The sequence below is a fragment of the Pristiophorus japonicus genome, chromosome 16 (assembly GCF_044704955.1).
Source record: "Pristiophorus japonicus isolate sPriJap1 chromosome 16, sPriJap1.hap1, whole genome shotgun sequence".
NCBI lineage: Eukaryota > Metazoa > Chordata > Chondrichthyes > Pristiophoridae > Pristiophorus > Pristiophorus japonicus.
Window position 1 is genome coordinate 133,739,217 of NC_091992.1, and position 13,414 is coordinate 133,752,630.

The 13,414-nt window shown below is 40.2% G+C and overlaps 1 protein-coding gene across 2 annotated transcripts in view; it reads right to left on the reverse strand.

The window, feature by feature from the left end:
* The window catches only part of LOC139226854 (polycomb protein Suz12-like), a 71,290-nt gene extending 58,755 nt beyond the window's left edge, over nucleotides 1-12,535 (reverse strand). Inside the window, exons 1-3 of one of the 2 annotated variants that reach the window (XM_070857935.1) lie at nucleotides 12,240-12,535; nucleotides 11,110-11,156; nucleotides 10,726-10,790 (exon numbers count right to left, since the gene is read on the reverse strand). In XM_070857935.1, the coding sequence (XP_070714036.1) occupies nucleotides 10,726-10,790; nucleotides 11,110-11,156; nucleotides 12,240-12,339 (212 nt within the window). In that variant the 5' untranslated portion in view covers nucleotides 12,340-12,535. The remainder of the gene's footprint in view (nucleotides 1-10,725; nucleotides 10,791-11,109; nucleotides 11,157-12,239) is intronic. The other variant, XM_070857936.1, reaches the window with a different exon arrangement.
* Between the last annotated feature and the right edge of the window lie 879 nt (nucleotides 12,536-13,414).

Below are 13,414 nucleotides of genomic sequence, written 5' to 3' on the forward strand. Positions count from 1 at the left end.
ACTGCGATCAGTTGGGTCACAAGGAGGCAACAAATGGTTTTTCCATTCCAAAATCAATTAAGAACCTGGACAAGTCACCTTAGACATTCCCTACAGTTCCGACAAAGGGTCATCGACCTGAAATGTTAAATCGGTTTCTCTCTCCACAGATGCTGCCTGACTTGTTAAGTATTTCCAGCATCTTCTGTTTTTACTTACTACTTACACTGGTTTAGTTCAGATTCTAGCCGACGGTGGTCTACGAGTCAGCAACCAGTGTCCACCCTGCTAAATCAAGATGCCTTATCCCAGTGTCAAAAGTTGGAACAATTAAATAAGCACCAACGGCTTATGGATATTGGCTTTTGGATATTCCTCGAGTTGACTGCCTGCATCTTCGACCAATAAACTGTGCACAACCTAGGAAACATACAAAATAAAAAGCACTGCATTTTAAAGAGAAGATCGTTTTCAGTGGTAGAAGGGTCAGTAACCAGAGGACACAGATTTAAGTTAATTGGCAGAAGAACCAGAGGCAATACGAGGGGAAAGAAATTACACTGAATTATGATGATCTGGAATGCTCTGCGTGAAAAAGGGTGGTGAAAGCAAATTCCAGTTACCAGAGATGAAGGAGTTGACTTAAGAAAGGTTGAGCCTATACTCATTGAAGTTTAGAAGAATGAGAGGTGATCTTATTGAAACATAAGATACTGACAGGACTTAAAGTAGATGCAGAGAGGAGGTTTCCCTTCGTGGGGGAATTTAGACCTAGGGGGGATAGTTTCAGAATAAGAGGTCGCCTATTTAGAACTGAGATAAGAAGGAATTTCGTCTGAGGGTCGTAAGTGTGTGGAAATCTCTGCCCCAGAGAGCTGTGGAGGCTGGGTCATTGAATATATTTAAGGCTGAGATGGACAGATTTTTGAGCGATAAAAGGAGTGATGGGTGATGGGGAGAGGGCAGGGAAATGGAGCAGAGTTAAAGGCTCCTTTTCTCAAGTTAGCTTTAATGGGGAAATCAATGGAGGCAGGTGTACACAATAATCCACACTGGCGAAAGACAGTTAGAAAAGACCTGGTGAACGAGTAGAGGCTGATGGGCATATCAGCCATGATCTTATTAAATGGCGGGGCAGAGTCGAGGGGCCAGATGGCCGAATCCTGCTCCTATTTATTATGCTCTTGCTTTTCAAAAGGAATTGAATAAATAGTTGAAAGGAAAAAAATTTACATAGCTTTAATTTAAAAAGCCAGCACAGGCACGATGGGTCAAACGATCTCCTTTGATGCATTATTCTATGATTCCATCAACAAAAGGTTTGTGGACCTTCTCCCTTTTAAAAAATGTCTCTCAGTACAGGCTAAAATTCATCCATCATTGATAAAACTTTTAGCATCAAGTCGGGGTGGGGAAAGAGGTCAATTTAATTTTTGAACAGTAATGGAATACTTTTGCCTCTGATATTATCCCAAGGCAGTTTACATGAGATGGGAGATGGGACACGAAATGAAATGAAGAGGTAGGTTTTGGGGAAGCTTTTATTTTGAAGGTGGGGAGAGAGGGTAACACAAGGTAGAGAGGAATGGAAGATGAAGTCAGAGTGCAGGTGAAGGTTCTGCCCCCGATAATGGAGAGAGGGGGAGAGAAATTCTACATCAGAGCCTAAAAAGCAGAGAACGTATGCTAGGCAGCAGGATCAGAGGAGACTATGGAAGTTGTATAGAACAAAGCCTGGGTGAAACCAAAGACAAGGATTTTGAAATAAATGTGCCGGGGGTAAGTCAATGAAGTTCTGCACGAACAGAACAAACAGAGTTAAGGACAGGATATGACTGGCACAGTCCAGGACAGATGTAGGTTATACCTTTCTCTATTACTCCCTACAGATCCACTCGAAGTACAACTCCTATTTTACCATTCCACATGAATGAGAACCCCTCTCAATGAGCAATCGCATACCACTCAAATCCAAATGCAAAGCAACTGCTCTAACCCACACCACCTACAATTATTCAGTAAAATTACATTAACATTTCTTCCATTGTACCTGGCTGCACCAAAACAACTATTGTTCATGCCCCATTTACCTCACTATTCACAATGTAACACCCCCAATCTAATGACATTTTCTAGGTTAAAAGCAACCAGGTCACCTATAATCTGAATGCACCCGAGCTTTCTATACCCACTGGTGGTAAATTTTATTAGCCTCATTTACGTGAGCAGCCCCGACCAGCGAGTTAAAAACATTACACTTGTTCTCTTTCGCAACCCTTTGGCAACTTTAGGTCCTGCTTTTATATTGGTACTATTTTTAATTATTTCAAAAGAGCTTGGTCTAGGAAAAAAGAACTTGCATTTATATTATGCCTTTCACAACTTCAGGATGTCCCAAAGCATTTTACAGCCAATTTACTAAGTCTGCGCCAGATTAAGGAGACGCATTTAGCAGCGTAAATGGTGGATGCTGACTTAAGACACCCGATTCCCAGAATCAGAATAAAGACGATACCAGTATAAATGCTATTGAAATCCCAGTTTCCATTTACAGGCACTTATTTTAAGACTTCACAAGGATCCAAAATCCACATTATATCCCATTTATTTCTCAGAACTGCCTTAATGGCAAAAGCACTGGAGGCAACCCTGTAAACAAGTCAGTGTCTTATGCCATTAACATCCAAGCCATCAAGAACCCCCCTTGAGGAGCTGTGGAGGCTTCCTGAACAAAATAGAAGTCAGCAGCCTACTGTGACACAAAACCTGGGCAATTAATTTCAGCAACTTTGTACTACATTACAACACTGACTAAACTTCAAAAGTAATTTATTTGGAGATGGGGAAAGGCACTATATAAATGCAAGTCTTTCTTTTAATTGCACATATTTAATATTTGTATATCTTTTGGGTCGGGTTGATTCTTAGTTTTCAATTTAACAAAAACATTTATATTAAATGGAAAACCATGGTTTCCCTTGAATATCAAACCTAATTTTCCATACAATTTTGTTTGAATTTGGAGCTGGAAATATCCAGTATTGTTCTCCAATATAAAATGGGAGAGATCCAGTAGGAAGGGAGCTAAACAAACACTCAGTGTAAGCAATTCTACAATATAATTTGGATACCAGAATCTCAAGTGTCATCTCACTGCAGGGATAAATGTCCACAGATGCTGTTTGCACTCCAGTAACTTGTTCAAGTAGCCATTCTTCGTGCACAAGCTTTAACAGACTGTCAGCAAGGTATGCATCACAGCCAAGCCAAACCCTGCACGCCATACGTCTATGTCTACGCATACAGCAGAGGCTGTGGATAGCACCTGTACTCAGGCAGAGATCAGTTAACTCAATAAAGGGCAATGATTGAACCAGTGACGAGCCTGATCTGTTCAACCCAACTGCTCACTTGGTAAACCAATGGAAGAGGGGGGGAAAAGCTGAAATGTATGCATGTTCAATATTCAAGGGTTACCATATAGTGTTAAATCGAATTTAAGAATCAACCCCACCCAAAAGATTGCAGCTTACATTTAATGAACCTGCCATTCCCCACAAAGTAGCGCTCCAAATGAAATTGCTGCATGAATTAGAAATGAATGTCTCCCTACACAAATAATTAACAATTAAATTACCACACCCTTGCAAATTCAACTCAGCCCTTAAATGACAAGACTCATTATTTTAATACTATTTTAGAAAAAAAAAAGAGGTGCCATAATCAAGAAAGGGAATGTGTGTTTTACAGGTCAAGTGCAATTTCACATTTAGCATTAAGCAAACACATTAAAGCTTACAATACAACATCTCCAGAGCCTCACAGGAACTCCTCGTCATTAGATGATTTAATGGCTCCAAAGGATATTTAGCATTACTTTTTGGGTAAAGAAAGCAATACCTCGAAGGAGGAGGAAGTCTCCCAAATTAGTTTTTTTTTTAAAAACTATCCATTTTCAGTATATGAAAGTTCAGTTATAAATCAGTTGCAATACTGCAGGGTGACAACATTCTTTAAATCACCATTATGTTTGACATTAGACAGTGGGAACTGACCAATAAATGACAATACAACTGGACAATGAACTCCCACAGAGCACAAGTGGCCCATTTGATCAGTTACATGTTTTAAAAGGGTGGGAAGGAAGGGAGAAGGAAGGGCAACTCCAATCTCGTACCCAATTATAAAAAAGTGTTTAACTGTATCATCCAATCGAAGTGCTTTTTTTTTTAAAGCTGCAAATAAGGTCCAGTATTTTTGTTCAGCATTTATAAATTGAAAACCAATGGCACAGACTTGATGGCAACTTGAGTGGCAGCTAATTTTAAGCGGTGGCATTGATATATTCCAGGATTTCACAAACTGGTTGTGACAACTGTAACAGTAATGCAAAGCAGTTTTGCTTTACACGGACACTAAAGCTACAGTGTCAAATTCAAGTCAGGGCCTAAACTGAGCGAGATTCCCTAGAGGGAATCCGATACTGCTTGTGTGAGGACAGTGCTAATTCAGAGATAGTACCCAATTTATACATCTCCAAAAAAATCTACAACACTTCTCATTTATGTAAGACATCCTAAAGAGAATCAATTATAAACTAGGATGTAGGGAGTTATTTCTACAGCAATATTTATACTTCAAAAAGATGACCAATGTACACCAGTCTCTCAATCTTTTCTATTAATTGCAGCATCTCCTCCTGCCCACAAGCCACACCATTCACAACGCACATATAGCACAAACAAAATCTTCAAAGCTTTCACTCGAGTTAACTATTTACTTCGACTATATTAGTCTGGTAAAAATAGATTACAATGTACAAAGCCTATTTTTGTATTTACAGGTATGACAAAATGATCTTGAAACAAATTGGATTTCTGTAATTCAATTTAAACGTTGGCACTATGTTTTCAGATAACAAATGAAAATAGCAGCTGTGCTGAATAATTCCACTGTTCAACTCATTAACAAGCTATTCCTGATCTAAAATTTATAACTTAACAGGTCAAAGTGGTCACTTTGTAGTAAGTGGGGTTTACAAAAGAATATGCTGTAACAAATGCACATTTTACACCAATTTATTGATTAAACCCAACTGGCAACCAACCTAGAACAGCAAGATTAAGACACTATCTGAAAAACAATCAGAGGAAGATTACAGTTTAAAAATATCACTCCTTTAAAAAAAAACTTATTTTACAGACGTGGGAAAATTATACTCAGGTGAAGGAACAAATGTTAGTTAGGGGAAAACTGCTAAACTGAAGTTGTATATTTATATAAAAAGCCAAAAAGGAAAGGAAACCGGCATCAGTATGTTATAGGGATGCTGGATATGAAAACAAAATTGTTCAATATAGTTTTGCCTGAAATAAACTTTTCAGTTTAGTTTAAAAAATTGCATAAGGATGACTTGTGAAAATATATATATTTCATGTTCTGCATTAGTGGGTCATCCTTCTTGAAACAGCTATCGTTTTACTAAATTTTTCGGTTATATTGGGACAATGTTACATAGGTCAAAATCAAAATGCCATCAAGATCCCCTGCACCCCAGTCCAATTCTGAAGATTTTCTCCCCATTGCTTCTTCTATTTCACATTTTTAAAATTGATGCCCGACTTCAAGAAATATATATTCTGAATACAGTGCTTTCTTGCTGTGTTATTCTGGAAGTGATAACCTTGTATAAGAATAAGTTGAGCAAATTTTAAGATAGTGTCTTCTCATTTGCTGACCGTGCGTCTAGATTGTATGTTTAGAGGAACACGTGGAACTTTCACTTAAATCCATCAATGAACACAAAAATGGCATAAGAGCTAGGGAAATTAGATTTTAGAGGGAGGAAGTGGTGTTCAGGAAACCTAAAGCAATGTTTCACACCTACATTCCATCAATCCTGGGGATTTCATGTTATGTTTTCACATTTACTTGTTACTTCTACTTGAAGCACCAAAATGTAATATTCTACCAACTCCCAAGCATACTTACCAGAGCTAGTTATCAACAATTATCCCACAAACAGAAAACCTCAAAATATACCTATTCCAGATATACGGAGTGGAGCACACAATTTGGATAGTAGTTCAAAAAGCACTGAGGGAACGGTACATTAGAGGGTCTGCCTTTCAGATGTGATATTAAACCACAGCCCATGTGCTTAGTCTGGTTAAAAATCCCTGCCGCTATTCAAAAAAAAACAGGGAACTCTGTGTTCTGACTAAGACTCTTCCATCAATCAACAGTATAGATTAACTGGTCATTCATCACATAATTGTGCCCAAAATGGTTGATGCTTCTGCCCAAGTAGCAAGAATGAATGTGAAGTCTTTGGCGATCTCCTGAGAAACGCAACAAGATGCTATATAAATGCAAGTTGCTTCTTTACATGGAGATGGGTAGGGTTACATTAGCAAAAGATTAAAGGCTCCAAAAGGCTAAAATTTGAACAAACGCTGAACGATTTAAATGCCAGCTTCTTTAGACAAGGCAACACACATACTCACAATCACTAATGGCATGCTAGATCCCATTCCCAGATCACCAGCTTGCAACCAAATCAAGATCAATTCGAATGCAAATCTTAAAATAAGATTGTAGCAACCAACACAGAAACTGTATCCAACAGGTTCCCTACTTGAGACGAACACATTTATAAGCTGAAACATAGAAACATAGAAAATAGGTGCAGGAGCAGGCCATTCAGCCCTTCTAGCCTGCACCGCCATATTTCATGTTAGAATCCGTTAAAAAAAATAAAAAAATTCTACTTAAAAGGCCACTTACACTTTGGAGCTTCAATCAACATTTTTTCACTATCTCAAATAAACCAGAGGGGGATAATAAAATCTCACAATTCCCTCATCTTTCTGTAACTGTTGATTATGGTCACAACCTGGAACACCAGATTATACAGATATAAAACAAAGAAATCCAGCATTGATTCAAATTAATCAATCTTTGTCTAAAAACGGAAGTGTTTTTAAGTATATAAACTACATAATACATCACAATGGTGAATTAGAACCAGGGAAAAAAAATCTGAATTGTGCAGCTGTCAGCATTTCAACTGCAACTTTTTCTCTAGTCCTGACTAACTCGCTGTACATTTCCAAGGTATTCTGATTTTAGTTTACATTTCCATTGTGTGTTTTTACATTGAGTCCCTCTGTAGCAGTTCCCACCAGATTTGTATCTGAAGAAACAGAACTCAATTTACCCACTAAATCTAGTGAGTAACGAATACATAATTCTGGTAAATCACCCATCTAAAAAAACTATTCCCATTAGAGATGTAGGTTCTTTTTCTAGAGAATTTATAAGCTGCAAAGGACACCAATCCTTCTTTCAGTTTGAAAGTAAAACTAACAAAAATGCCTGCCTCGGGGTAGGTGTTAAGGATTCCATGGCACTATTCTGAGGGGTACAGGAACCTCTCCCAGTATCCTCCCTTATTCAACAACATCTAGAACAAATCAACTGGTTGCTCACCTCATTTTGTTCAGATGTTAAGATGTGAAACAATGCTATACAAGTGCACATGCTCCCTTCTTAAATATTTTGGATGGTAGCGGTAATAGTTCAAAAAACAATATCACAATACTTCACACATCAAGAACTCAATTAACTGCTCCATTAACCCTCATAGACCAGAACAATTTGTCCAATAAGCATGGATACATGGGGGTGTATTGCAACACCAATTAAGGAGGTTCAGATAGCATCCCTAAAAATCAGTGTAGTTTGTGGTTTCTTGTACCTTATCAAGCTATAGGTCAACTACACTACTTGTTCCTCTACAATTTTCTACTGAAGACAGCAACTCATGCCGAGTATAGCTGCACAGCTTGGGGAATCCTTGGTAAACACATGGGTATTCATTAATGGCTCTAGACTCCAAGGCACTTGACCAAATCTGCCACCTTCAGAAGTATCACTGCATAGCACTGTTTAATATCCAAGTGGGATAAGGAAACTACACAAATATCAAGATGCATTACTGCTGCAACCATTTGGCTCCAACTAAAATTGTATTTTAAGCAGCAATTCTGCTCACTCGTGTCATGCCTTCTCCCATTCTCTTTCTAATCCAGTCAATCACAATATGCATTTATGCAAACAGAAGGAGTTATGCTGACAAGTACAGGATTGCCACACAAAAGGAGAGATAGCAGTTAAAGCTCTGGAAAATCTGTAAAAAGTTGCGAAAGAACTGAAGGTTAAGCAGAAGAATTGAGAGGTTAATATAGAATATACACAAAAGGGATGTTAACTGTATATATAGACAGATTAAGGGATTATATGACTAACAACCTCAGCAGAAACAAAGACATCTATTGCAGCTCTAATGTATTGAGATAGCTGCATTTAAAATATTGTCTCCTTTTAACGAAAACTACATAAACTACAAAAACCTTCCCAATTTCCAGTATGGTAAGAGTAGAAACTAATCAACAGGAACACTCCAGCACAATTTCACTACTTGCACTTTTTAAAGACTGAGTTTGTCCAACTAACATTGGATATAGAATATTTTACTGGATGAGGTGAAACAGTTAAAAAAGACTTGGATTTATATAGCACCTTTCACGATCAAAGGACATCTCAAAGCGCATCAGTCAATGAAGTACTTTTGGAACATAGTCACTGTTGTACTGCAAGAAACGCGACAGCCAATTTAAGTACAAGCAAGCTCCCACAAACAGCAATGTGATAATGACCAGATAGTGTGTTTTTGTTATGGTGATTGAGGGATAAATATTGTCCAGGTCACTGGGGATAACTCCCCTGCTCTTCAAAATAATGCCATAGGATCTTTTACGTCCACTTGGGACCTCGGTTTAACGTCTCATCCAAAAATGGCACCTCCAACAGTGCAACACTCCTTCAACATTGCACTGGAGTGTCAGCCTAGATTTTTTTTATGTGCTCAAGTCCCTGGAGTGGGACGTGAACCCACAACCTTCTGTCTCAGAGGCGAGTGTGCTACCCACTGAGCCACAGTTGACACTTAACAAAGAAATGGCTGAAAGTTGGCCAATAACAGGAGTTAAATCTATTAAAATTAAAGTATGAATGAGGAAATCTTTAAACCTCCGAACTGTACATTTTTCACAACCTAGTTTGCACAGAAATTTAGCCTGGAGATTTACTTCCACGAACACAGGCTGCACTCACTGGGGAACACTATGATAATCTTTCACATGACCGAATAAATAACGAGTGAAAGATCAGCGATATGTACAGCTCCCCAGTGGGATCTTCTAATTGATGTTTACTCTGTACTTACAACGAACAAAAGAATTAAACAATTAAATTACTGATGCTGCACACAAGGCATAATGGATGGGAATGACTTGGTTTGGCTTTTCCTGGAGAGAGAACGAAATAACCCCAAATTTCTGCCTGACAGGTAGATGCCAATCCCTTTTCAAAAAAAATGTTCAAGAAATACACCTGTACACCGATGAAAGACCCAATCAGAATTTACTAAATTATTCACTGATACAAACTACAGTACATATTATGGAGCCAATTAAATGACGAGATAACTCAATATAGCACAAATATTTTGTTCATGACCTCCCACACTTCATTATCTTCAATAATCATACATTATAGAACTGTACCAGAAATAGTATTAGGATAGTATTAGGATTCTGTGCAGAAGATGCTTGTACAACTTGCAGCAATTCATGCAAAAAAATTCTACCTGACAAGTTAAATACCTTAGTCACTAAAGACAAAAATCTTGAAAACTTCTGAACAGTGAATGAATGCTTAAATGTATGGAGTCACTCAAACACATTAAAAGGGCATCATTTTTTAAAATGCAACACAATGACAATTCATGAAAATACCAGCCACAAAAATTAGACTGTTCTTTATAGTGACCAAGTCAGTCTTTATTCAGTTACACTTGGAGTGATCAAGAATACCAGTGCACACACTGTGACGAGTTGGGAGCTGAAGAACAAATTATTGGTTTATTCCCAATATCAAAAGATTGTTCATCTAACATTTCATTTACACCTGATTAAGTCGAGTTTATCTCCAAATCAGGAGCACCAATATTAATTTCATTTAATGTTGCGCTTTTCCTGAACTTCGCATCTTCATCACAGTCTACATCTTTCTCAGATACTTATAAGTTCATACAAGATAAGAAACTGTTATTATGCAGTTAGTATTTCTACAATTACAGGTTACCTAGAGATCAATTTTACTACTTCCTAAATTTTACAATTCGACTCCAAGCAAAAATACCTCAAACACTAAACACAAGACAATTCAGCTTAGACAAGTCTAAGAAAGGAACAAAATGCAATCCATCAAAAGTATCAACAATTTAATTGAGATAGGTATTTGCCTCTTGTGCTCAATTCTTTCCTACAGGACAGGCAATGAGAGAACACATTGGGATCTAATCAAATAGCTTCAGTTAAGCATCAGAACAAGACAAACCTCCTTGCATGTTTGCCTAGAAACCTGGAAAAAAATCAGATTCACTTTACATTAAAGGCAGTTCCTTACCCTTTGACATTTCCAACTACAATAGCCAGAAAAATGTTTTAAATGTTTTTTTTTAAAGTCACTGGTGAATTCGTGGCTATTCGCTACTGCTGAAAAAGCCAACAAACAAATTACGAACACACAACCCAATAACCCTCTTTTACCAAGAAATATGATTGTATTTTGCCGTTTATTTTTTTTCAGCCTGAGCAATATCAGAAGCTTTGAAATTACCTTTTGGCATTTGTTCTTGATAATCGGTGTGACATGTAAGTGAGAGTTCTGTGCAAAAAGATGGGCTGAAAAACAGAACAGACTCGTCAGAATACCGCCATAACCTTCATTTCATGCCGATTCGGGAAGGAATCATTTGTATCACGAGTGTTATACAGAAACGAAATATCAGAATGACAAGGTACAAAAACAAATTTATCGCGCGTCTGATCAAGAGATGAAAACACATTAACGGCGGCAGATTCCGATGGTAACAACGAGTAGGTACAGCAAGTTTATTTTAATAAAACGGTGTTCCGTCTCCCAACATACACCCCACCCCCCCCGCTCCCCCTCCCCGGAAAATTACTGTATTCCCGACACATTTATTTAGACGAAACTTACCGCTATGAGGTTCCTGGTTCGGAGAAATCTGTAAATTTGAGTCGGCTCTGGGAAAACGAAAGGGAACGAATTCGTGTCACAGTCTCGACCAGCAACTTACCCCCCCCACCCCCCTTCCCCACCCACCCTTAAACCAACTGACCATGGAGGAAACATTCAGACAAGGGGCTATTTGCAAATTGTTGGACGCTCCCACAAATCAAGACTAAACATTTGCAAGTGCATCTTTGAACCAGAATGAAGTGAACTCCCATCTCCAGGGTTCATTTTACAAAACTAAAAAAAAGTGGGAGTTAAACCCGAGGTTATCCCCCCTTTCCCAACTGTTGAATCGTTCACGGGTTTTAATCGAGATTAAAATGAAATGTTTTAAGACACAGGTGTTAAAATAATTGTTTTAAAAGACACAGATACAGGTGTAAAAATAATTCTTACCACCCCACCCAAAACACGCATAACCCCCCTCCCTCCCACCCAAATCATACGGCTTTTTGTGCCAATTTCACACAATAATCCGCTATAAATCCGCACGGGGCTGCTCGAAGGCGGCGAGGTTGCAGGGACAAACCCACTCCCCACCTCGCTGCTTGCTTTCAAGCCTGGCCGGCCCGGAGTAAGAATTACCTCAGGGTTATCACATTATTATTTTTGCCTCCTTTTCTCCCCTCCCCTCACATAAAGAACACACACACACACATCCTCTTCCCCCCCCCCAAAAAAAAAAAGTGATAGGAAGCGGAGCGGGGGAAGAGTTTTTTTTATAAATTAAAAAAAAAGGGGGTGATTTTTGTGAGGTAACGCGGCCTAGTCAGGAAGGTGAATCCTCGGCATCCGCCACCATCCCGAGCCGGCCCGGGGTCCCGGTGAGGCGGCTGACAGGGAGCGGGCTGAAACCCCGAGCACCCTCAATCCCCCCCACACACACACACACACACACACACACACCCCCCCACACACACACACACACCCCACACACCCCCACCAGCCCCCAATGGATTTCATGATTCCGATCGTTGGATAATCATTTAAACGGGGAATGGGGAATGGGGATCGGGGAGGGGGGGAGGGAGGGGGGATATGCCATTTCATTATTTTTTTTAAGCGGAGCCGGTTTGCCGGTGGGAACTTACTCTCGAAGGCCTGCAGGAACAGCTCGTGGTCGGCCTGGATTTGGTCGATCTTGGGCTTCTTCACGGCGTTTTTGCCCCCTCCGTGCTTGTGAGGAGCCATGGCGGTGATCGGCAGGGAGGAAGGAGGTAGGGGAAAGGGGAGGGGAGGGGGAATTTTACCTCAGGGGCCGGGGCGGAAAAAAAATTATATTTCCAACTAGTCAAAAAAAAAATTTTTTTTTTTTTTCCTTCCCCCCTCCTCCTCCTCTCCTCTCCTCTCTCTCTCTCTCTCTTTTCGATGAGCTGCCGCCGGGCTCAACCTCAGCTCGGCCCCGGAAGTCCCCTCCCTCTTCGCCCTCGCGGCCCTCTCAATTGGCTGCCTCCCGGCGCTCCCCGGCTGCCGATTGGTCGGCGGCTCACGCCACTCCGGCAGGGCTTCCGCTCGGAGCGGCGGCGCGAGGTTGCCGCTCGCTCTCCGTCTTCAACCGTTTTCGCGGGAAAGGCGCGCGGTGCACGATGGGTGCAGGAGGAGGAGGGGAGGGGAGGGGGGGGGTTGAATGGAGCAAGTTGTGTGTGGCCCTCCCCAAGGCTCAAACTTGCTCTCATACCACACACTTGGCCATTGGAAGTTTCAGCATGTGCACAACCAATAAAAAACTGCAACTTAACAAGTGATTAAAAGTAAACACAACGCATTAAATTAAAACACTGTTCCTTGAAAGAAAGACTTGCATTTGTATGAAGAAAGGCTTACATTTAGATAGCGCCTTTCACGACCACCATACGTACCCAAAGCGTTGACAGCCAATGAAGTAATTTTGAAGTCATCGTTCCCATTGGCGGAAGGGTCGAGAATCAGAGTTAAGGTGATTGGCAACAGAACCAAAGGCGACATGTGAAAAAACATTTTTACGCAGCGAGTGGTTAGGATCTGGAATGCACTGCCACATCACGGCTTTCAGAAGGGAGTTGGATAAGTACCTGAAGGTAAACATCTGCAGGGCTACGGGGTTAATGTGAGGTTGTGGCAGAATGGCAGGCAGTGACTAGTGGAGTGCCGCAGGGCTCAGTGCTGGGACCCCAGCTCTTTACAGTATACATTAACGATTTAGATGAAGGAATTGAGTGTAATATCTCCCAAGTTTGCAGATGACACTAAGCTGGGTGGCGGTGTGAGCTGTGAGGAGGACGCTAAG